At 31.4% G+C, this 23,386-nt stretch overlaps 1 protein-coding gene across 1 annotated transcript in view; it reads left to right on the plus strand.

The window, feature by feature from the left end:
• LOC129975761 (organic cation transporter protein-like) overlaps positions 1–23,386 on the plus strand; it is a 48,340-nt gene that overhangs the window by 16,918 nt on the left and 8,036 nt on the right. Inside the window, exons 7-10 of the mRNA XM_056088962.1 lie at positions 5,419–5,560; positions 10,719–10,807; positions 15,697–15,911; positions 20,298–20,479. Of these exons, the coding sequence (XP_055944937.1) occupies positions 5,419–5,560; positions 10,719–10,807; positions 15,697–15,911; positions 20,298–20,479 (628 nt within the window). The remainder of the gene's footprint in view (positions 1–5,418; positions 5,561–10,718; positions 10,808–15,696; positions 15,912–20,297; positions 20,480–23,386) is intronic.

Here is a 23,386-nt window from a genome sequence, read left to right on the forward strand (position 1 = left end):
GATATTTATATATAGAGTACATAAAGATCTGCTATATGAATAATGCGGGTCTGGTACATGTTAAATCCGAGGTTGAATTTCAAACATCTTGCAATTGTTATAGAAATTTAGCTACAACAGACTTTGTCCTCGTCATTTGGTTACGGCTCAACATGACAACAAACAATTCCAATAATAGCCTTCATATGACTACAAAATGGAATGATAATGCAACTAAATTAAATTGAAATTAGAATGTTTCTGGCACTTAGTTGTCCCAAGAAATATTTTATCACTACATCGTATAAAATGGATAAGAGATTAAATAACACTTTCTCCCCTTTCTTTTTCTTCAAGTAATTATTTAGCAAAAACTATTGCCTGTGTCAGTATTTGTTACCCATTCGCCTTGTGTGATCCGTAATTTAGCTATCTGATTTGGTAGTCTCTATATATCAATTAATTGATGAATAATATGTGCATGTGATTTCATTTCCCAAATGTAAATAAATAAATATGATCTAATTCGCCTCTTAGCAAAATTCTCAGCCTTGCAGTTCAATTTTATTAAACAAATGAAAGAAATTAATCAGTTGAATCAATCTAGTAATGGTTGAATCGTTCTGGAAGGAGAAATATTTTGTTTCAAAATTCTCAGCTTGCTTGCATAATTGTGATGACTGGGAGAGATTGAAAATATGAATATGACCCACATGAGATAGTTGGAAATATAATTTACATTTTGATCTGTGACTACATTAGTTATATTTTAAAAAACCCTTGGACATAACTTGACTTTTTAAATAACTTTTGTTTGTTATTTTAAAATTAATTAATTTTTTATTTTTGGTTATTTAAAATTTTTGGTTCATTTGCCCTTTAAATATGTCTTAGTAATGACTTTATTATACAAAAAGGCCTTTTTCAAGAATAACAAATTTTATTTTGTTTCTAAAACGAAAACATGGAAAGGAAATCAACTATAGATTTTTAATTCCTGATTTGCTTTTTTTTTTAATGATAATAGTGCAACGACGGTTCAACATAAATGTTTTATTTATGAATTTAACGAAATCAGTTTTAGGTTTCTCTTTGCATATTTTAAGTTTTATCATCCCATTTTTATACTATAATTCACGTGTATAATTTGTTAATTTCATTTGATCATTAAATTTGTTTTCTAAATGATTATAAAAATATGAAAGAAAAAAATCTTTAAATCCCAACAAATTTTTATTCTGATGATTTAATAAAAATATCATTTGCAGATCAATTAAAATTAACCATAATTCTTCTACAATAGCTTTGTTGTTGTAGTTACTGATCATTGCAGAGAACTGTAGTAATTGTTAACTGCGCAACTGAAATAACTCTTGATTGCATTGAAAGAAGCGTCCTGAGTTTGCGCAATATCTCTGCTAGGAGTTGACGAGCACTAACCCAGCATAATAGAGGCAAAATTCCCTATTATAATACATTTTTGAATTTTTCTTAAATCTTTCAAATAAATGTTGGAGAATCCTGTATTACTGAAAATAATAATAATAATAATAATAAAAATAATAAAAAAGAGACATGAGAAAAGGCTCAGGAAAAATGTGAAGAAATTCATTAAGATACGATGTAAGATAAAAGATTAATAAGATAAGATAAAGATTTAAAATGCTTTCATTTTTAGTATTAAGTTATATAAATATGAATTTTCATTCAGGTGGGATAAATATTGACTCTTGCTTTGACTGCAATTTCATTAAACAGCTCATTTATGTATTTGATTCTTAAACCAGATCTTAAAGTTATATAATTTAGCAACTTTCTATACTTACCTTAAATCAATATAGCACTTATTCGACATGTCCTTATCACGAATTTAAATGCTATAGTTGAGTAAAATGTTTTAGCGAAATATCTTTTGTCAAATGAAAAAAAAAATCCTAGTTTTAAATAGTTATCGTCTTTTGTTATTTTATTTCCTTTATTTTAGGAACAAAAACCCCGAGAATGTTTCAGTAACAAAAGAAGAAAAAAATCTGCTATCGCATGTTCTGTTGTAGTAATTAAGTAAGAACATTTTTTTAAGTCATGTGGTATTAATCCGTCAGAAAAACCATCATGTTCTCGCATGACTCATATTTCGCAATCACCAACATTTAGAAAAGCGATGGTTTTTTGACCATCTCAAAATCAACTGAGTTCTAATTTTTTTTTTCTCGAGGCCAGAATTTTTTGTAAAAAAAAACAGTTTAAACTGGTTTTAAACAATTGCTTTACTATCAGATTACGCATGCGTCAACTTTTAGAAAAGTGATGTTTATTATCCTCCTCGGAAACTGGTTGAGCTCCAAAACTTTTTTTTTTTGAGAGTTAGAAAAATTGAAAATTTATAAACTTTATATAAACTTTCGACACCTCTACTCGTTGTTTTGCGCCCATTCCCATTTTCTTCATTGCGCTTCTTCGAGCGATAACTTCTCACGACCCAGCCCTTTATTGGCCAGATTGGAGAATCAGGTACGTGGCGAACATTCACGAAAAGTTGTAACTTTTTGTTGACGATAAGTCTCCAAATGTTATAACCTCCTTTATCATTTTCTAATAACCCTAAAAGCGAAAAGTTGATACCTCAAAAATGATACATCGCCAATTTTCTGACAGTGCATTTTGAGGCTTCGAAAACATCAAATTGAAACATCATGTTCTCATGCGATAAAAAATTGTTACAAATTCGTATATAATGTATAAAACTGCTTTTTTGCCCGATTGAAATCGGAGTGGTTTTGTTTGAAGTTTAATAACAATAATGAGGAAACGGCTAGTCTAAATGAGTTGATAAAAATTCTCTGATGCAGGAAAATCTTCCTATCAGACGTCGTTAAACAAATAGCTAATACGGAAAAAATCATTTGTGTCCGTAGGAAACGTGAAAACTGTCAAAAGCGATGAATATACGGAGGGCACAGAAGTGTGTGAAGGTCATTTGAAATTATTGTTCTGTTGGCTGCTTTCCAAGATGAATTTTGTGCGATTTCTTTTACAAATTATAAAAGGAAGCCTATTCCGAATAATTAAAGATAAAGGATTTACATTAAATTCAAAACTGTAACAAAACTTTAAAATACTATAAACTAATTTTCCGCGAAATTCTTTTGTTTTCCGTAAATTTGTAAAATATTTTATCTTGAAATATACTTCGATTTAAATTCATTTAGTTTAACTTGTAACATGTACATTATTAACTACATATATACACTTTAATTTAAATATTAAAAGATTTATATTAAATTATATTACGGATATTACAATATAATCTTTTATTCATGCAATATCCCAAAGAGTAGATTAATATAAAATTAGTTGTGAATAGGTTAAATTGATTTTAAATATTTTTGTGATTAAATTTAAGTGTTTGTCTTGGAATATAAATGGATATTTGACTTAAATATGTCCAACTAGGCAGAATGCGAAGCATTATAGTTTTCTTATATTGGATTATATATTTCATCTTTCCATAGCTTAATTATATTTCATCTTAACAATTTTTAAAAAATCGTATTTAAAAAATATGAATCTTAATCAGTTTTTCTTTAACACATTTTATTGTTAAATTGGGCAATGCAGTAGCTGAAACAAAATTATTTATAAATTAGTAATATTTAAAAAAAGATGTTAATTCGTAGCCAGTATTGAACTATATAATGTTTATTCTGAAATAACAAGCATCTTTTAATCGAAATAAGTGGCGTCGGAGAATTTTTAACTCTGTCGAATTTGTAACTTCTATAATAAACGTGTCATTTGATGGTAGATATTACATATCTGTGTTATGTATTAAATTAATTCTGGAGTTGTTTTTAAATAGTATGAATTTTTTTAGATTTTATATTCTGAATCCTCTCGGCATATAAAGTTACAAACTGGCTTTGTCGACCGAAGCTTCTTTAGCATGTTAGTAGTATTAATGTAGTCAAAACAAACAGCTTTGATGAACAACATCTTATCATACAAATTGAATAAATCCCTTTAAAATGCACTTTCATAATAAACATTGAGAATCCTGAATGATTAGCTATGCCGGCAAAACATCAAACTAATAGGCGAAATCGGTGTATTTATTGGAGCTGGACATTTTGTAAATGCCTTATTTTGCTATATCTGTTAAAAAATTGACAGTAGGGTATTAATGGTCATTTTTGATGTATATATATGACTAACGCTTTCAAATAAAATAAAAAATTTGGTATGATAATATCAGTATAATGGTTTGACTGAGACCTGGTTCATGGATTTTGCAGATTATTTTATATACATAAAATAACTGAAATAATATAAATGAAATGATGAAAAATATATGAAATATTTCATTTCATATATTTACTGCGATGGACTTTATTGCTAAATATCAACTCAAGTATTATAATACGAATTATTCACGAACAAAGTTTAATTCTGCAATTCACGGTTCCTCTTCTAAGAAGAAAAATTACTGAACTCCGCATCATAATTTAACTGTAATCGGATTTTTCGATGAAATCATCAAGTAAGTTTATAATGTGATGAAGTTCCATAAAGTGAATTCGATAAAACAGTATGCCACTTATCAAGTTTATTGAGAAACGCTTATTAAGCAGAAGGCAATCAAAGTACAAATAATAATAAAAAAAATTAATAAAAATAAAAATTATTTAAACAAAAGAAAAAGCAATTCAAAGAAATAAAAAGCAGTCAAACAACCAATCATAAAAATTAAATAATTAAATCCAAAGTTTTTAGCTTTATAAAAATATCTCATCAAGAATTCCCGCGTTTGGTACTGCCATATACATTACATAGAACACATAAAAATTGTCTAAACAACTGCACCTTTACAATCCAAAATTTTCGAGAAAATTATAAAAGCAAAATACGCCGTCATATATGGCATGCAAAAAAATCCGGCTTTATCGTATACATGAACATCGGTATTTGCATATGTTTACATAGATGGATATTCAAAATGTCCACCGCGAATATCGAGAGCATGTCGTGGAATGGTTGCCTGCACGCATTGCAACAAAGTAAATATCGTAGTATTCCGGAACGGAATATTTCATCACCGTGCGGGGAATACCGGTAACTACAGAATATAGCCATATTAAATACGATTTAAACGACGGTTTGATGTCATTCTACGGCACACGCATTCACGATTTAATATGCGTGGTAGATATTTATAACCTTCTCCGTCTGTTGACAAATGCAAATAGCGCTGTTCAGGTTTCAAGTAGCTTTTTTCTCTTGATATGACGTCATTTCTTCCGAAAGCTGTGGATCGTAGTGGTATAGTTCTCTAGGTATTTATTTTTTATTATTTATTCCTCACGAGGAATCGAGTCATGCAGTGTTTGGACGATATTCATGCAATACCTTTTTATAGAATTTAATTTCATTATTACGTTACAGGTTCCTGCCAGAATCCCCTCGTTGGCTCTTGGCCCATGGGAAAACGGAAGAAGCTGCGAAAATAATATATAAGGCAGCAAAAAGAAATGGATTCGATCTGTCCGATGTAAAGCTCAATGAGGTGATTTCCCATACAACCAAGGTAAATTCAACAAATTACTATCTGAAAAATAAATTCATTTTTCAAAAAATTTATTAACTTGATAAATAAATAACATTAGCTTCAACCTATGTTATTGATCAAATAATAAAGCTATTCTAAATTTTAATTGCAATAATTTAGATGTCAAATTTCACTTTCTGTTTGAAATCTGAATCAATTTTATTTGCATTCAATTGAAAAAATTAATTATTTTTTAGAATAAAATTATAAATTAGTTGAATCTAATTACGCCTGGGAAATCTATTGTAAAATAAAGCTTTCCTACAAAAATTGCAAATACTAAATTCAAAAAATTAATTGCATATTTTGCTAATTGTTGGATGAGAGATTGAACTTTTATACTGTTTGACCTTGAGCTGGCGAATTTGGTACAAATTATTTTAGAAGATGCTAACGCGCATCTCGGAGCAATCTTTCGGAAATTTTAATTAGAATTGCCTTTTTTAAAAACCCTGATGTTTGCGCATTTTTCAGTATGATCCAAAAATTAATACTGAACAAAATTCATTTTTGCATTGTTTTAAAAATTTTTAAAAATCATCTTTTTAATGATATTAGTTTGTATGTAATTCTTACTGGATTTTTACAAGCTTTAAAAATGTTTTTTAATAATTTTCAACAATATTTCATTTTTTAATTCGATTCAAACTGTTCTCATTGTTTCATTGAAATATTAAATGGCATGTTTTTCTTTCATTATTGAAATCTACACCATAGCTATTTCATCCTATATATTACGTAGATAATGTAACTTCATTTGCTACTTTTTATTATCTCGAAAGATGTGTAAAAAAATTGTACATTAGCAAGATAGTCATGTTCATAATAGTATCATGTCATTGAATTCTATTCCATTAAGACTTTTCATGCACACAACAGGTATAAGACTCTAAAAATTGACTTATTTATAAATAAGACATTCTAATTATAAACACTGTATAACAATTTTATATATAAAAACACTTTGTTGAGAAAATCGTGAAAATTAATTTCTGTATGAGAGATTTAATTGAAACTACCAATGTTCCTAGTAGCCTCTAAAGGCGGACATTTATATATAGGGAAGAGAGTTGAATTTTGTTCCATTTTAAAAGACAAATATATGCACATAAATATAGTTGCGATAGGGAATTTTCAAAATGTTGTTTCTTAAATACATTGCTATTTTCAATTCTAAGTGGATTTATTTGTGTTAATGAAGGTATTCATTATGAGACTGAAATGGATGGAACGCAACATATTTTTTTACGAATGTTTCACGAATTTTACACTATTAGTATTGCAGATTTCGAAGCATTTTTTCAAAATTTTAATATTGCGAAATCGTTTGATCATGTAAAACAACTTGGTTATCTTTCGTGGCATCTTAAGGTATCCGACTACGTTGAAAACACTGGTTATCGACCACATTGGCGAATTCTTTTTTTATTATTATTTCTTGTTGTTCAGACTTTCCTCTTTCCAAAATAGCATTTTTTAGGAAAAGGAAGGTCTGATCTATCATCCAGGAGAATTTTAAACAATTTTTTAGCTAAAATTTTTCTTTAACTTCAATTTTCTCAAACTTTAATTTTCATAAAAATTATCCACCGTTAACATGATATCTCAAAAACTAATTGAGGTATTTACATAAAAATTTCAGCGTGTGTTTCAAATAATATGAGCAATGAAATGAACCAAAAGTTTTACTGTTGGTGAAATACTTTTTCATTTATAGGTGTTTTTAGAAAAGTTAAGTTGTAAATTTATGGAAAAAAATGTATATATACGTATATTTTTACCCATAATTTCTTTGCATCTCAAAATGTTTCTTAGATTTTGGTTCATCTCATTCATCATTATATTCTATAACTTGTGTACAAAGAAAAATAAGATTGCTGCATTACAATTTTGTGTAGAGTGTTAACCGTTTTGGTTAAATTTCATTAAAATTTACTACAAATTTCCCTATTTCTCAAAAGATATTATATTTCCAAAAAAAATTTTTTTTTGTATTTATAGTGTTTAAAATTGACAATACATCTAAAAAACATAAATAGTTTTTAAAAACTCCAATTGTTCAAAAAATATTCCTTCGAACGTAGTCGGTTACCTTAAATTTCAAAATATTAAGAAAAATAAAATGAATGCTATCGTGTAAAATTTAAAAATGACAAATAACATTTTGTCAGCTGAGCTCAGAATTGATATAATATAGATAATATATAAGTGTTGAGATAGAATTAATCATCAGAATATATATTTATGTAATAATATCTCTTAATTCAAATCTTCATTAATTTCCTAATTTTTATCCAAGCGTTCGATGGAAACTTTCCACTGTGTTACTCTAAAGATGATAGGAGGAACTATGTACCACTTTAACTCCAAAACGCTCAAAGAATTCCGTCGCTAATTCGCTCATGAAGGATGTCCCTTGATCAGACTGAATTTCTTTTGGGAACCCCATAAGACTGAAAATCTGAAAAAGTGCATCAACTGCAGACAAATGTGATATCTCTTACCGCCACGGCATCAGGGTATTTAAATGCCAAGCACATAGCCGTAATCAAATATCTTTTCCCAGATGCAGTAATCGGCAAAAGTCCAACAGTGTCAACATTGATTTCACCAAATACTTCCTGAATTACTGGAACCAATTTCATAGGCTCTTTTTTTCTCAATTTAGCCCATGTTAACTTTATTAAAAAAATTCTCTTTATTTCCTGATACTATTCCCACATTTTTATGGACCGCAGTGGCCTGGTGGTAAGGTCTCGGCTTCCGAATAGGAGAGTTTCAATTTCGAGACCCGATTCCACTGAAGAATCATCGTGTAAGCGGGTGAGGTGCACGTTAAATCCAATGGGGCCTAACGTCTTCCCGCTGGTGTGGTGTGGAAAAAAACTCGGCCTCGTCATCAAACCGCGGTTCAAAATTAAGAAGTCCGTCCCAAAACAGCCCTAAATAGCCTGTTGCTTGAAAACGGGATATTGATATAACTAAACCCATCTTTAAACTTATTCTAACATGCACTGAACAAAATTGCTTACTCAGTGGTTCCTACTAGAGAACAAAGGATTAGAATTTCGGTACACCTTTGGTTCTTTAAAGGTACCAAAAGTTTCCTTATTTAAATCGACACGTGGCAAAGAAATCCTTGTCAGAATCATGTAGTAAAATAACTGAAAGGAAAATTTTCTGACACTATTTGTGTTTGTGTTACGATGTAGATTCATGCGTGGTCTTTTTACTTCTCCCTTGTACATAATATGCTTCCCATGTAAAGTACAATAAATTTAAATTAATAGTTAATTTCGAAAGTTTCTGCTTTAAGGCCACGCATCTGCAAAATCATGTTTACGTGTACCTATAAATTTATAATATAAAAGCAAATATATATATATATATATATATATATATAATATGGCAAAACTATTTCAAATTTATATTTGTATCCATAAACAAATATTTGGATTATAGTATAAATGTTAGGTACTTCAGTATAATGAATGCAAATCTCTGACGGACATAAATTGCTTAAAGACATATCAAAATCAGACAACTGTGAATACTGTAAAGATATTTTTTTACATTAGTTCGGAAATTATCATGTGCAGAAATCACGACAAACGAATATGCAAATGGATTTTATTAACTTTCGAAACATTTGCAATATATAGGGTAACATTAATGCAACGATATCGGCAAAGACAATTGCGAGACAAAGTTTTAACCTGGAAAAATACATTGACCTCCGATATAAGAAGCAATTCCTCTTGATAACACTGCTGCTACATTTTTGTTCAACTTCGCCCTAAAGGGAAGATAACCGGTTTTGCATTTTTTGGAGTGCTTACTTTATTTAATCAAACAATTGAGTCCAATAATATCTGGACAGATCTATCCGCCCTTATCTACAATTTAGAATAAATATTACCTGTTGAATTTCATCGTCTAACTTATTTATTTTGGGGATTATTGTGATCATATCCACTGGGATGGACATATACTGTTTTCTCTTTACCAATTACGCCTAAAATTTCCTATAAATCTACACATTTGATGTAATGATCTCATGCCAAATTTCGTCTAGCCATGATATTCTGTTCTTATGTTTTCGTGTAAAAACAAATAAGGATACGTCAAAAAAAATTAGATTTATCGGTTTTGATGAATTTTCACATTTCAGATCTCTACATCTAAAATGTTTTGAAATTATGTGACTTTAAGAACACAATTCAAAATACGCATTAAGTTGGATCTTTGAAAATTAGTATGTGGGCTTGATACAAATTTGGTACTATGTTTTTTAAATTTTGCTAATGCAGTTTGTTTTGTAACTTTATTTCGGTAGAGAAATATGCTCTGCCGGAAAAATAGTTTTTAAGGTAGATTCTTATTTAATTTCTACAAACCACATAATCTGAAAAGTGAAGCTTGCAATTCTTTTAACCCTTTGAAGTCGGAAAGGTAATTCGAGCCGGCGTCTTGGCCTAGGGTTAGCGTGTCTTCCCAATGATCTGGGCATCCCAAGTTCGAGTCCTGGTTCGGGCATAGTTATTCTTTACCCTGTGTTCTATATGTGAGGTGTGTGAAAGAGCCCCTATGTAAAAAGGGGTTGTGCGAGCGAGTGTGTGTCATCTTCATATGAGCTAGAAGTCAGACATCTGCCCTCGGGTGCTCAGGGGTCTTTACCTTCAGAAGCTACTACACAAACTCGGCTGGCTTGTCTATGGAAAGTACCATAAGTAACAACAACAACAACAAGATAATTCGGTGCATAATTATTCCTTTAATACAGGGACCTTTTTATTACACCAAAAATTAAATGCATGCAATCGTTTTAATTTGAATTTCCCTGAAAAATGAATCTACATCATTTTAACTTTCTGTAGGTATTTTTAACAATTAAAATTTAAAAAAATAATAAAATGTCAAAATGATGAGTCATCTTGAATGATGGCTGAGAGAAGACATTCGACTGCGAAGGGTTAACGCAACTTATCTCAATGTAAGTGGCTCAATGTCTGTTTTATTGTATTATAAAAAAAAAGCAATACTAAAGCATACTTAGGTTTTTTTTCCTAAAAATAATACTTTTAAATATTTATTATCTGTTCATTCGTCAAGCATAATATATATTTAAACCTTTCAGATTCATGCAGCTGAAAGCGAAAAAGTGAATGTCCTGCAATTATTTAAACCGGGATTGTGGCAAAAAACGGTGATCATTCTTTATCTTTGGTAAGAGTTCCTCTTCTTATTACCCCAATCTAAACATTCACAAAATAAAACTTGCTACATATGCAGAATTATTATAGTTTCGTATATTTTCCTCCAATGAATACTATTAGATATTTATTGCAGCGTTAGTCTTTTGTGGTATACAAACATTTGTACAGCCAAATTCTCATTATATAAATTGAAAATAGAAGAAAATTATCCTAAATAATTAAGTCGTCCCGATTTTATTACTACAAGTAAAAAAGTGTAAATGCAAATATTGCTCCGTAGGTTGTTTTGGCCTCGTTGGAACAAAAATGTATCTCAAAAATCGATTTTTATTGATCCAGTTTACCTAAAAAGTACCGTGCTATCATTATATCCATCAAGTTCTCAACCTCGTTATTCCAATGTTGCCATTAGTGGCATAGCTTTGGAGTAAGTTTTGAGTCTCAATCTACTCCCAAAGTTCAAAGATCCTGAAACAGACATTCCAACTTGACAAATGGGCCACGAATTTCGATAGTGTCGAAGATGTACTGAACCATACTCGGAATAATTTTTAGTTTTCGCTACAAACTTCACCAGATCCTTGGGATCGAACATTTTCTGAACATTCCTAAAACCTTAATCGGTAGTCTAAGGTCAATAGCACTAATTTTCGATAATTCTGTCTCGACATCTACCAGTTGCCATAAAAAAATTGTTTCGAATTGTTTGGCCACTTGTTTAGTAACATACCGGCGTCACTAATTATTTGCTAGCATCCGAAGGTGGTATCCAGATGTCCGGAACATCATTTCGGCCACCAGTGAAGTCATCAACATATATGGCTATTTAACGAATCAATTGTATGATGATACTGCTCTTTATATTTAAAAAAAAATCTTTGAAGTTGCTTCAAAAAAATATGAACGAGGCCTATGTCCAATAAAAGTCTCTTAAAATTTTAAAAGTTGAGATCATTTTTCAAATTAACAGTTCACAGAAAAAACGCATGGAATATCGACAGGGAAGCCGATATTCCATCAGAAGTAAACGCTACAAAATTTTCTCGAAAACGTAAAATTGGTTCTAAAATACTGGAATGTATATTTGATTTAAAAATGAATGTCCACTTTCATAAACTATAGGAAGAAATAATAGATATCATCGAAAATAATAGGAAGACGAGTTATGGTTCTATCATTACGTATTGCCGAATATTGGAGAAAGTAAAATCTGACTATTCGAGAAAGAATCACAAGAAGTACGCTCAATTATACCTTCCTTAACATAATCATCCATTATATCCTTACTGTCACGGTACAATTTGCTATCAAATTGAAACTTTCGAACGAATCCCTCAAAGCATTTACGCCCAACAGTTTATTATTTTTAAAGCTTCTTTCTTTCCTGTTTCTATAGCAAACTTACACCATATCTGCGTTTGACGAAACTGACTGAATAATCACTAAGTGACTCTTCATCTCCATTTCCGAAAGCCGCTGAATCATTATCATGTATCCCTAAACTTTAAATCTCCCTAGACCTTCTTAGTTCAGCCGAAATATATGTCTCTTCATTGTGAATAAAATGTACCGAAGTACAATCACTTCTCACAATGTGTTTGCCCTGAAGAGAGCATATCAGATTGGGTCTCAAAAGCAACCACTGACTAAAGTTTTTTTTTCCCAATTTTTTAAAAATCAATGAAATTCAGAATCTTTCAACAACGAAATTTCACAATTCTCAGCCGATTCGATACAAATGAGTGTCAATCTAAATCCTCTCGAATTGCATTTCCTTTCGTGCATGAAGGGCAACCCTTCAGCCTTCCGAGCCCAGACATTTCTTCATTTTTTACTGCCTCAATCACATTTCCTCCCTACTTAATATTAGGTGTTTGCATGTATTTTAATCAGAGACATCTATTGGTAAACAAGCGAAGTACCGATATAAACGATAAAGTTTTAGGGTTTTACCAATTTACTATAACTTTATTGTTATCATTTTGAAAGTTTTCCATTTAGTATTATGAAGTTATTCAGTACATGAAGACCCCAATCATGGAACGCTAAATATTGCATTTTCGGCATTCATTGCTTTTTTTTATTTGATTTGAAGAAATCTGCAGCTGAAGCCCATCGGACACTTGTAGAAATTTATGGTGATGCTGTTCCATCATATCCTTATTGTCGGTTTTGGTTTCAACGATTTAAGAGTGGTCATTTAGATGTCAACGACAAAGAACGGCCTGGAAGACAAAAAAAAAAAAAAAAAAAAAATCTGACAAGCAGTTGCAAGACTTACTGGATGAAAATCAGAAAGTTATAGAAAATGACGGAAAATATTTTGATATATATTGTACCAATTTTTCTCAATACATGCCTTTTTAAAGTGAAAAAATGATCAAAATAAATGCAAGCCCCTTATACATTCCTTTCTCTAACTTCTATTGAGTGACAAATTTTTTTAGGAGTTTTAGATCCGAATGAGTAAATAATCTTTCTAAACCTAATTTTTTAAAATCCCAATTCACGAGACAAATTTTTCTTAACAATTTTTCATTTTCATTACCGATAATTTCTATCTTAACATATTACAACAAAACTCCACCTCTATTATTCATCACTGAATTTGTAGACGAAATTTCAACGTCGACTACTTTTGTGCCTTAGCTCAATGTGAATTTTTTTAAAAGAATTATCTTACTTTTAGCAAATAACACATCTTTGTTCATACTCTCAAGGACATTTTACATTTTTTTACGCTCTTTAATATAGCAAGAAATATTATAGCACTTAAAATGTCTTTGTTTAATTTATCCCTCTTCTGTTGAATGCATTATTCTCACAAGAATTCCATTAATAAGCATTCTCCCTAGCGAAATATACGATTTGAGTATGCAGCTGTCAGCTGTCAATTCGCCGATGCCTTCAGTTCCGATCTGCTATAATTTGATGGGGGAATGACCTACTTGTTGCGTCTGGGAGAAGTGTTGATGTGCCCTTTCGGAAAATTTGTTCTAATGCCAATCAATGAAAACCTCCGATTTGTGACTCATGCGGTTTCAATAAAGCCTTCGTGCACTCTCGATTTAGAACTTTTTTTCAGATATTGCGGATTGCTTTCCTTCATGTTTTCGATTTTATATATTCTAAAGCCAAAAAAATGCTTTTAAATTTATAGAAAACAGAAAACAGTTATAAGAATCCTTAGTTTCCAAGGGATTCCAGCCACTTCATGTTTATTCCTAATTGAAAATTCAATTTCTTAATGCGATAACATAAAATGATTTTCGAATTTGAAGTCAGTTTAATAGATGAATCATATGCCCATAGATTATAAGTTAATTACACCCGAATCTATTTTCTAAAATTTTTACGACTTAGGCACAATTCCCCGGTGTTAGCATTAAACCTTTTATTATTAGTTCTGCAACAGATCTGATAACTGAATTTAAATATGAAAATTTGTCCTCATCGCTTAAACTCCAATTTTTCGTGCACTGCAGTTTTAAATCTGACTCAAAAACTGGAGGAACTCGCCCAAAAAAGATTCTAATTTATGTTTAGGCAAACGCAATTGGTTAATTGAAACAGAACCAATTGAACTACTTAAAGAAGATGTTATTTTTAGCTTTGCCGCTGAATTTTGAGTATCAATGCTCAAAACTAATTCTACGTAACATTTAACTCGGTATTTCCAAATTACAAAATTTATCTCCCTATTCTTCATTTTTCCTGAGTTAGATTTAATCTTTCAGATTATCAATATCTGATATACCGTCAACTTTATTGAATCTGTTTAACGCCTCAAATTTATAAATCAGTTTGCATATGTACCTTATATACTGTTGTTTTATCTGCTAAGTTTCTTATTTCGTATTTTAATTTGCTTTGTCAAAGAACACCTCCTAACAAACCGGATCTTTTTTGTTCCTTGTAATAACCGCGTCCTATTGTTCCATTTAAAATCAAACGCTTTAAAGGCAAAACAAATATTCAAATGGCAATACGAATACCAATTCTAAATGTAATTTAATACAATTTTTTCACCTTTAAACAAAAATCTAATATATTTATAATCTGCATGTATTAAACTCATAAAATTACCTCTCGAACTCTATGAAAATAAACTAGATTAAACTTTCAAACACTGAGATCACGAAATAAATGAAATCAAATATGAAGAAATAACAAACTAAACAAGTATTAAAATCATGATTATAGTTATTTGCCAAAGTTTAAAAGCGAAATTGAAGCAAAAGTACTTATCTCATCATACAGCAAAACCAAAATGGACAACAGAGAGAGACAAGGAATTACATAAATGATTTTTCCTTCAGAAAGTACCCTAACGTCGTTTAAATGTCATGACCATCTATAATTCACATTGATAGAACTACAATTATTCATATTATAATATAATATTATAGCAATTATAACAGTTGAGTATAGTAGTTATAGTATAAACTAATATCATTCATATTATAATATTAATAACTTCATACAACAATAGTTGCATTCACAGGTGAAGCGCGCTACAGTTCCCTTAACCAATGTTTCAGCACAGCTTGCTAACAAATTGTCCCCTATCATAGCCCATTTTTCAGATCCACGATACTTTTATCGTATTTATTTTCTTTTTAATTTAGGTAAAAAAAAATCAACAAAAAGCTCCAATTTCGTTAATGTTTATTTAGAATCTGATACTATATTGACATTACGACGTTTTCACTCAATAATGGTCACCACGGTTTATACGGAAATATGCTCGGACGTATGTAAGTAAACAACCGAGCTGCCACATTTACTCTCTCCGGCTAAACTTCATTTTATTCCACAAATTTCGGCACGAATTTGTGCAGTTACTTTTTTAAAAAATGTCTCTGAATGAGAATTTGATATATCCTTAATTTACCGCAGGTTCACCAATGCCTTCATGTACTATGGGATATCGTATAACACAAACGAATTGGCTGGAGATCCCTTCCTAAACTTTGCACTGTACGGCGTCATCGAAATCCCTGCCTATGCCATCACCTTATTCGTCATCCAGTCTAAAGGAAGAAGGATGCCACAAGCCATGAGCTGCATAGCAGCTGGACTGTCCTGCTGGATGATTTATCCTATACCGAAAGGTAAAGAATGCCGAGGTCAAGCTAAACATACCGAAAAGTACAGAATACAGAGGTTAAGCTAAACGTACTGAAAGGTACAGAATACAGAGGTTAAGCTAAACATACCGAAAGGTACAGAATACAGAGATTAAGCTAAACATACCGAAAGGTACAGAATACAGAGGTTAAGCTAAACATACCGAAAGGTACAGAATACAGAGGTTAAGCTAAACATACCGAAAGGTACAGAATACAGAGGTTAAGCTAAACATACCGAAAGGTACAGAAAGCAGAGATTAAGCATAGTGAAAGTTACAGAAAGCAGAGATTAAGCATACTGAAAGTTACAGTAAGCAGAGATTAAGCATACTGAAAGTTACAGTAAGCAGAGATTAAGCATACTGAAAGTTACAGAAAGCAGAGATTAAGCATGCTGAAAGTTACAGTAAGCAGAGATTAAGCATACTGAAAGTTACAGTAAGCAGAGATTAAGCATGCTGAAAGTTACAGTAAGCAGAGATTAAGCATACTGAAAATTACAGTAAGCAGAGATTAAGCATACTGAAAGTTACAGTAAGCAGAGATTAAGCATACTGAAAGTTACAGTAAGCAGAGATTAAGCATACTGAAAGTTACAGTAAGCAGAGATTAAGCATACTGAAAGTTACAGTAAGCAGAGATTAAGCATACTGAAAGTTACAGTAAGCAGAGATTAAGCATACTGAAAGTTACAGTAAGCAGAGATTAAGCATACTGAAAGTTACAGTAAGCAGAGATTAAGCATACTGAAAGTTACAGTAAGCAGAGATTAAGCATACTGAAAGGTACAGTAAGCAGAGATTAAGCATACTGAAAGGTACAGTAAGCAGAGATTAAGCATACTGAAAGGTACAGTAAGCAGAGATTAAGCATACTGAAAGGTACAGTAAGCAGAGATTAAGCATACTGAAAGGTACAGAAAGCAGAGATTAAGTTTAAGCAATAAATTGAATATTTAATTTGGCTTGTTTCACCAAATTACTTATTTTTGAATTTCGTTGCAAGTTGTATTTAAAAGAATTCGAATCTGATTGAAATTCTTTTTTTATTCCTTTTTGATGAAAGTTTAAAAAATTATTGCAGCATTTAATTTTCAAAAGTTTATTTAAAGTTTTAACATACTTTTAGCTTTTAAAAATGCCATTCCTTTCTGTAGTACCAACTTGTCGACTATTTTTGCTTAATCAATAGAAAGACCGCCAAGACATTTCACTTTCTAAGTTAAATATTCGCGCTGAAATTATAATTGACAATATGAAGATGTTAATAATACTGAGATGCTGTTAATATTCATATCTAAAAAAAGTCAGTAAGTTGGATAAGAAAGTTAAATAAAATGTTCAGCCTGTTTTCAATATCACTCTGCATTCTACTTTTTAGGTTTTACGTATTTCAATACAAAAACTTCTACATAGTATCTTTTCCATGTTAATTGTTATTATTTCATTTTTACAGTTAATACAGAGAATGAAGTAGTTAAAAAAATCAGAAAAAAAATTTCTATATTTCAAGTAATTTCAAACTTTTGACCCTTTGCAGTCGGATGGCGACTCTCGCTGACCATTCAAGTCGGTGCATCATTTTGACATTTTTATTTAATTTTGATCGTTAAAAATACCCGCAGAGTAGTAAGATACAACTTAATTAAACGGGAAAATTCGACTTAAAACAATTGTATATATTAATCGGAGCAATAAACAAGTCTTTGAATTAGGTGAATAATTATGCATCGAATTACTTTTTCAATTGCAAAAGGTTAATATTGGAAAAAGCCAAATATTTGTTTTTAGACACATTACGATTTATTATAATTTAAAAATATAACATTGTATGCTTTCTTCATATTTAAAACAATTTTATTATAGAAATATCTGCAGATGATCCATATTTTGAAATACAGATAATCATATATTTTTCATAACAAATCTTGTATTTTAGTCCAGTTTTTTCTCTAGGATCAGAAATACTTACTATAAAGGGCACTTTTTTTAAATCAGAAACGTTTGTAATTAAGTTTTCATTATTTTGCTTATTTTTAAAGACTATTTTTACAAAGTTTACAAACATTAAATTATTTTAACAAATTTTGAAAAATATTGTTTCTAATTTTTTTTTCGCAAAGATGCTACTTCCGTTTCATGAGGATAGCTACTTGAACACTTAAGGTTTTGAATTTTGTAATATACACAATATTTTGATAATTAAGTTAATAACATTATCTTAATAGGTAACTATAATAACGTTATCCTACTCTTAGGAAATTGCTATTATAGTTACCATAATATGGTTAATAAGTATCCAAAGCAATACGTATAAGTATTATTATTGTTAATAAGTATCCTAAGATAAAATTTTAATGGAATGGTATATCAATTCATGTGTCATAATTCTAATTGATTGTAAAATGTCTTCGTGCAAAATTTATTTTTGTCAAATCTATATTTTAACTATTTTAAACATTGATTCAAAGTTGTATATTCTTTCTAGTTTTATACTGATTTTCTATTCAAAACTAGCGAAAGTGGGCCCCACAAAACTTTCTCGCTTACTCTCTATGAACCTGTCATGCCACAGAAGCCCTCACGGGACAATGGGGTGCAATAGTTACGAAATATTAATTTTTGGCGTGGATTTAGCATTTTCCCCGAATCTATTGTGTCGTCCGAGTTTTTTTGACGATTAAATCCTGCCATTCGGATTAATAGTATTCGAATTTAAGTATCAGACACGTTTTTCTCAATCGAACAGATTTCATACACAATTGCACTTGTAGTCACAAAATCTCATACCTAATTTTATATATTTAAATTATTTCGTTTTTGAATTGCTGCATTAGCATGCTTGAGAAAGTATAGATCGACGCAGTTAACCCTTTGTTGGTTTTGTTTCAAACTTTGGCAGATGTCTCCACTATAGATGTTAAATCCGTGTACAGTATCTTATCCATCTAGTTCTTTCTATTTTGTAGTTGTTAATTTACATGGAACAGCTGATGGATTTCAATTGAATAGTTTACTCAAAAGTTGGTAGAAATCTGCAAATTTCATGAAAAGACCAAATTTTAGTCTTCTAGTTCAAGATATTGTTACGAATCCGTAATGCTGCTTCCCAGCATAGGTGGTTCCATCATCAGAAAGACCGTTTTACAGTCATCTGTATTGAACAGAGTCCGGGTGTCGCGTCGGAGGTCCCAGAGCTTGGGAAAAACTTGGCGACCATTTGTCGACTTGGGGACAAATTTGGCGAGTTTGGCTCCAAAATAGATTATACCCGAAAAATCGAATTTTCCTGATTCGTCCATTAGGAACCAAGATTTGCCTCGAAAGTTCCTGATTGGTTGAGAGGCTTCTAGCCCCGCCTCCTTAGACCTATAAAAGGAGGCAGTTTGCGGCTGCCAGGGTAGAATAGTCGGAATCGACGGTGAAGAGCGAGTCTTCCAGAGATTAGCAGAGCAGCGACGAAGTCAAGCTAGTGCTGAACTAAGCTGTGCGCTACTGTCTGCAGTAGAGTCTTGTTGTGTGCGCGTCTCGGCTGAAGATAATCGTCTTCTATATTGTATATAGTTGTCGTTTTTGTGCTGTCCTGTGTGTCTTCGTGTAAATAAACGTCGCTGTTTTTTTTTTTTTTTTTTTGTTTCAACTGCCGCCTGCTAATTGAGCTTTCTCCACACCATATAACTTCCACTATCCAAACGAACCCGGGAAATTTCGTAACAATATCTTTTATACAGAGGCAGATGAACATTTTCCAAAATTTTTCTCGAACTCAGGGAGATCTAAAACTTGGATCGTCAAAATGTCGAGTTCGAATTCTTTGACGATTACTATATTTTCTCTATACTACGTGTAAGAGAAAGTAAAAAGTCGAGGTTAAATCTTGATTAGAAAATCTGATAAATTTGGCCTCGTTCAATTTTTTCTTCACATTATGCGCTATAACACCTCAAAGTTACGCAATGGATCGAGCTTAGGTGAATCTGATACTTATTTCCTTCAAGTCGGGGTCATTCTTTTCATAGAAATGATTGCAAATTTTAAAGAGTTGAGAAAACAGCAGTTTCGAAGAAAGGTACTTGACAAAGTGATTTTCAAGCATATTTTATATAAATTACACAATACGGAATTATTTCTATGTCGATAGTTCTATAAAATCTAACGAACTAATATAATGACACAATTTTTTCCTTTTTATTAAGGCAAGTTAAAATACTTTTGTTAAGTTAGAACTTAACTCTTATACTTCTAAACATAGGAGAAAACAGTTCCGAATTAGTATATGTCATGATATTACTGTATTTTCAGGTTTTACAATTTTAATGTGATTACTCAACGGAATAACTAAATGCAGAGTTGTCTTTTGTCATTTAAGATCCTTGGTGGATGAGTGAAATGGTGTCACTGTTCGGAAAATTCTGCATCACATCTTCTTTCAGCATTCTGTACGTCTTTGCAACTGAACTCTTCCCCACGACAGTAAGGACCGTGGGATTAGGGGCTGCACAAGTGTGCGCACGGTCTGGAGCCATCATTGCTCCATTTGTGAGAGAAATGGTGAGTATCATTTCATATAACAAACTTATTTTATTTCATTTATATATCATTCCGAAACACTTCCATCTAATGCCATTCTTAAAGCGAAAAAATGAAGCCCAAAATAAATCGTAGATCATGTGGTCTGTTTTGTGCATTTGTCTGTTTAATTCATATGGCATAAACACTTCATATTATACCCTTTCCTTTTTTTTTTTTTTTTCATTAAAAAAAGTTGCCACTGTGACTTGGTGGTAAGGTCTCCGCTACGAAGCCGGAGGGCTTCAGGTTGGAGCTCCGATTATATCGAAGAACCGTAATGTAATTAAATCCACCGGCGCCAAGTGCCCTCTCGCTGGTGTGGTGTGGAAGTTTAGAGGGGGGGAGCCAGCTCTGGTGTCGTCTTCGTCATCTGACCGCGGTTAAAAAATACGAGGTCCTTACCAAAATAGCGCTAGTTTTGCTTTAAAACGGGACGTTAATACAGCTGAACTAAACTTCATTAAGGAAAATCATTTCAAAAATTAGACATTTTATAATTGATTCACAAGTTTATCAAAAAACGTAAATAAACCAACCAGCATTTTTCCTACTTTAAATGTTTGGTCTGCAGAAATACTTGTAAATTTATTTTCATCAGGCATCAAAGTAATTTTCGAAATAAAATAGAAATTGTTTGTATTGTTTTGTTTTGTTTGAAGCATATTTTTGTTTCACACATAAACTGAAGTACTAAGACACGGATATGCTTTTCTGCACTCTAATCTTTGATACAATTCATTACATACTTTTCCAAATACGCTAAAAAGATAGTTGGATTGAAACTGAAAACTTTTTATTGATTTGATATAAATTCGTATAAAAATAAAATATTGTTACGAATCTGTGATGCGGCTTCCCAGCATAGTTGGTTCCATAGGATGTCCCAGAGCTTGGCGACGAATTTGGCGACTTTGGCGCCAAAATAGATTATACCCGAAGCAATCGAGAATTTTCCCGATCCGTGCAGTAGGAACCGAGATACGCTTCGAACGTTCCTGATTGGTTGAGAGGCTTCTAGTCCCGCCTCCTGAGACCTATAAAGGGAGCTGCCTGCAACTGCCGAGTAGTCGTGACCCAGTAGTGGTAGAGTAGTCGGAAGCGACAGAGGAAAGTAGTCGGAATCGACGGTGAAGAACTGGTCTTCCAGGGATAAGCGGAGCAGCGACGGAGTGAAGCTAGTGCTGAACTAAGCTGTGCGCTACTGTCTGCAGTAGAGTCGGGTTGTCTGCACTTCTCGGCTGAAGATAATCGTCTTCTGTGCTGTATATAGTTGTCCTCTTTGTGCTGTCCTGTGTGTCTTCGTGTAAATAAACGTCGTTGTTTCATTTTCTACTGCTGATTGAGCGTTCTCCACACCATATAACTCCCACTATCCAAACGAACCCCCGGAAATTTCGTAACAATATGTATTACAGTGCTCTTCATAACGCCGAAGATTCTGAGATTGAAGTTTCGCTGTTGAGCATGTTGCTTCTCCAACTAATCGATATACATAGAGCTTAAATACACACAATTTGTTTTCTCGAAACTATAAGAGATTAGATGCCTGCATATTCTTAATTCCTTAATTTCCAAAAGAAATAAATAACAAATATATCATATTTTAAATATCTTATGTACTGAAGTAATCAGAAATTGCTTACTATCAATCCTAGACAATTAGACTTTAGACTACATATTTAACTTTGATGTTTTAGAGTTCACGATTCAAAGTCAACTGCTATATTTATATAAATAAGCAATTTTTTAAAAAATTAAATTCACTTCAAATAATTTATCAATATGAATATCTTTAACTATCCAAAAATAACAATGCAGTTGCAATTAATAGCTAAATATTATAGCCAGTCTTTGAGAATTATTTACGTGCAATTGAAGGAAATTCAATTTTGCAAAAATTTCACAATCAAATTTAAAAACATGCGTCTACTGACAAAAATGTAATAAAATTGAATTCCAAAAAAAATGAAATATATATTAAAACAATCATCGTACTTAAAAATGAAGTAATCGCAAAATGTTTCAAATTTTGTTTTAAGGGTCCGTATACACGCCACTTACAATTTTCAAACGTAATGTTATCCTATAGGGAAATATTGTAGTGTTTTTTCTTATGCTATTGCGGTTTCTTTTTTATGACGTCATCTGCAATCGGTAGAAGGAATAAAAACACAGGTTTCTGCCAAAGGAATTTTTTCTCGGACTTCTCAAAATACTTTTAAATATTTATTAAGTCGCAAAACTTCCATTTCACACATTTAAACAATTCTATAAATTTTTTTATCGTAAATAAAATAAAAATAGCAAGATAGAAACATCAGTTTTGGTATCGTTTTTCCGATGCATATTTAAATTTTTTTTAAAATGTGTAAAAGCAGCATTTTAGACCTAAAAGTGGAAAAATAATTTACACTCCCCCCCCCCCAATGTTTCTTTAACTCCTCCCATTCGCGGAGGAATACACTATAAACTCTCCCTTTACCCTCTGATTGTGACTTTTATTATCTGGTCTTCACTAAGTCTTAAAAATCTCCCCTTCAACATTATTTTCTTTCTGCCTTTCTTTTTCTTTTATTTTGTTTGCCATCACAGCTGTTCTCATCTGCGCCTTCACAATCCACACTTTTTTTGTGTATAATTCGTTGCTATTTTGCCTACGTTTTTTTATCAATGTTTTATATATTTGATCTTATACATAACATTTATCTTATTTATATATTTTGCAATAAATGATAATAAATTTTATTCTTAATGGAAAAGTAATATTGCTTTTATCAGCAAAATAATTCATGGAATTAAATTCATTTAAAGGGAGGTAAGATATAAGAAAATCTACACGCTCTTTTATTTACTAATAATTTAATATTCGCATATTTTTGAATACGT

This window comes from Argiope bruennichi, chromosome 7 (assembly GCF_947563725.1).
Source record: "Argiope bruennichi chromosome 7, qqArgBrue1.1, whole genome shotgun sequence".
NCBI classification, from domain to species: Eukaryota; Metazoa; Arthropoda; class Arachnida; order Araneae; family Araneidae; genus Argiope; species Argiope bruennichi.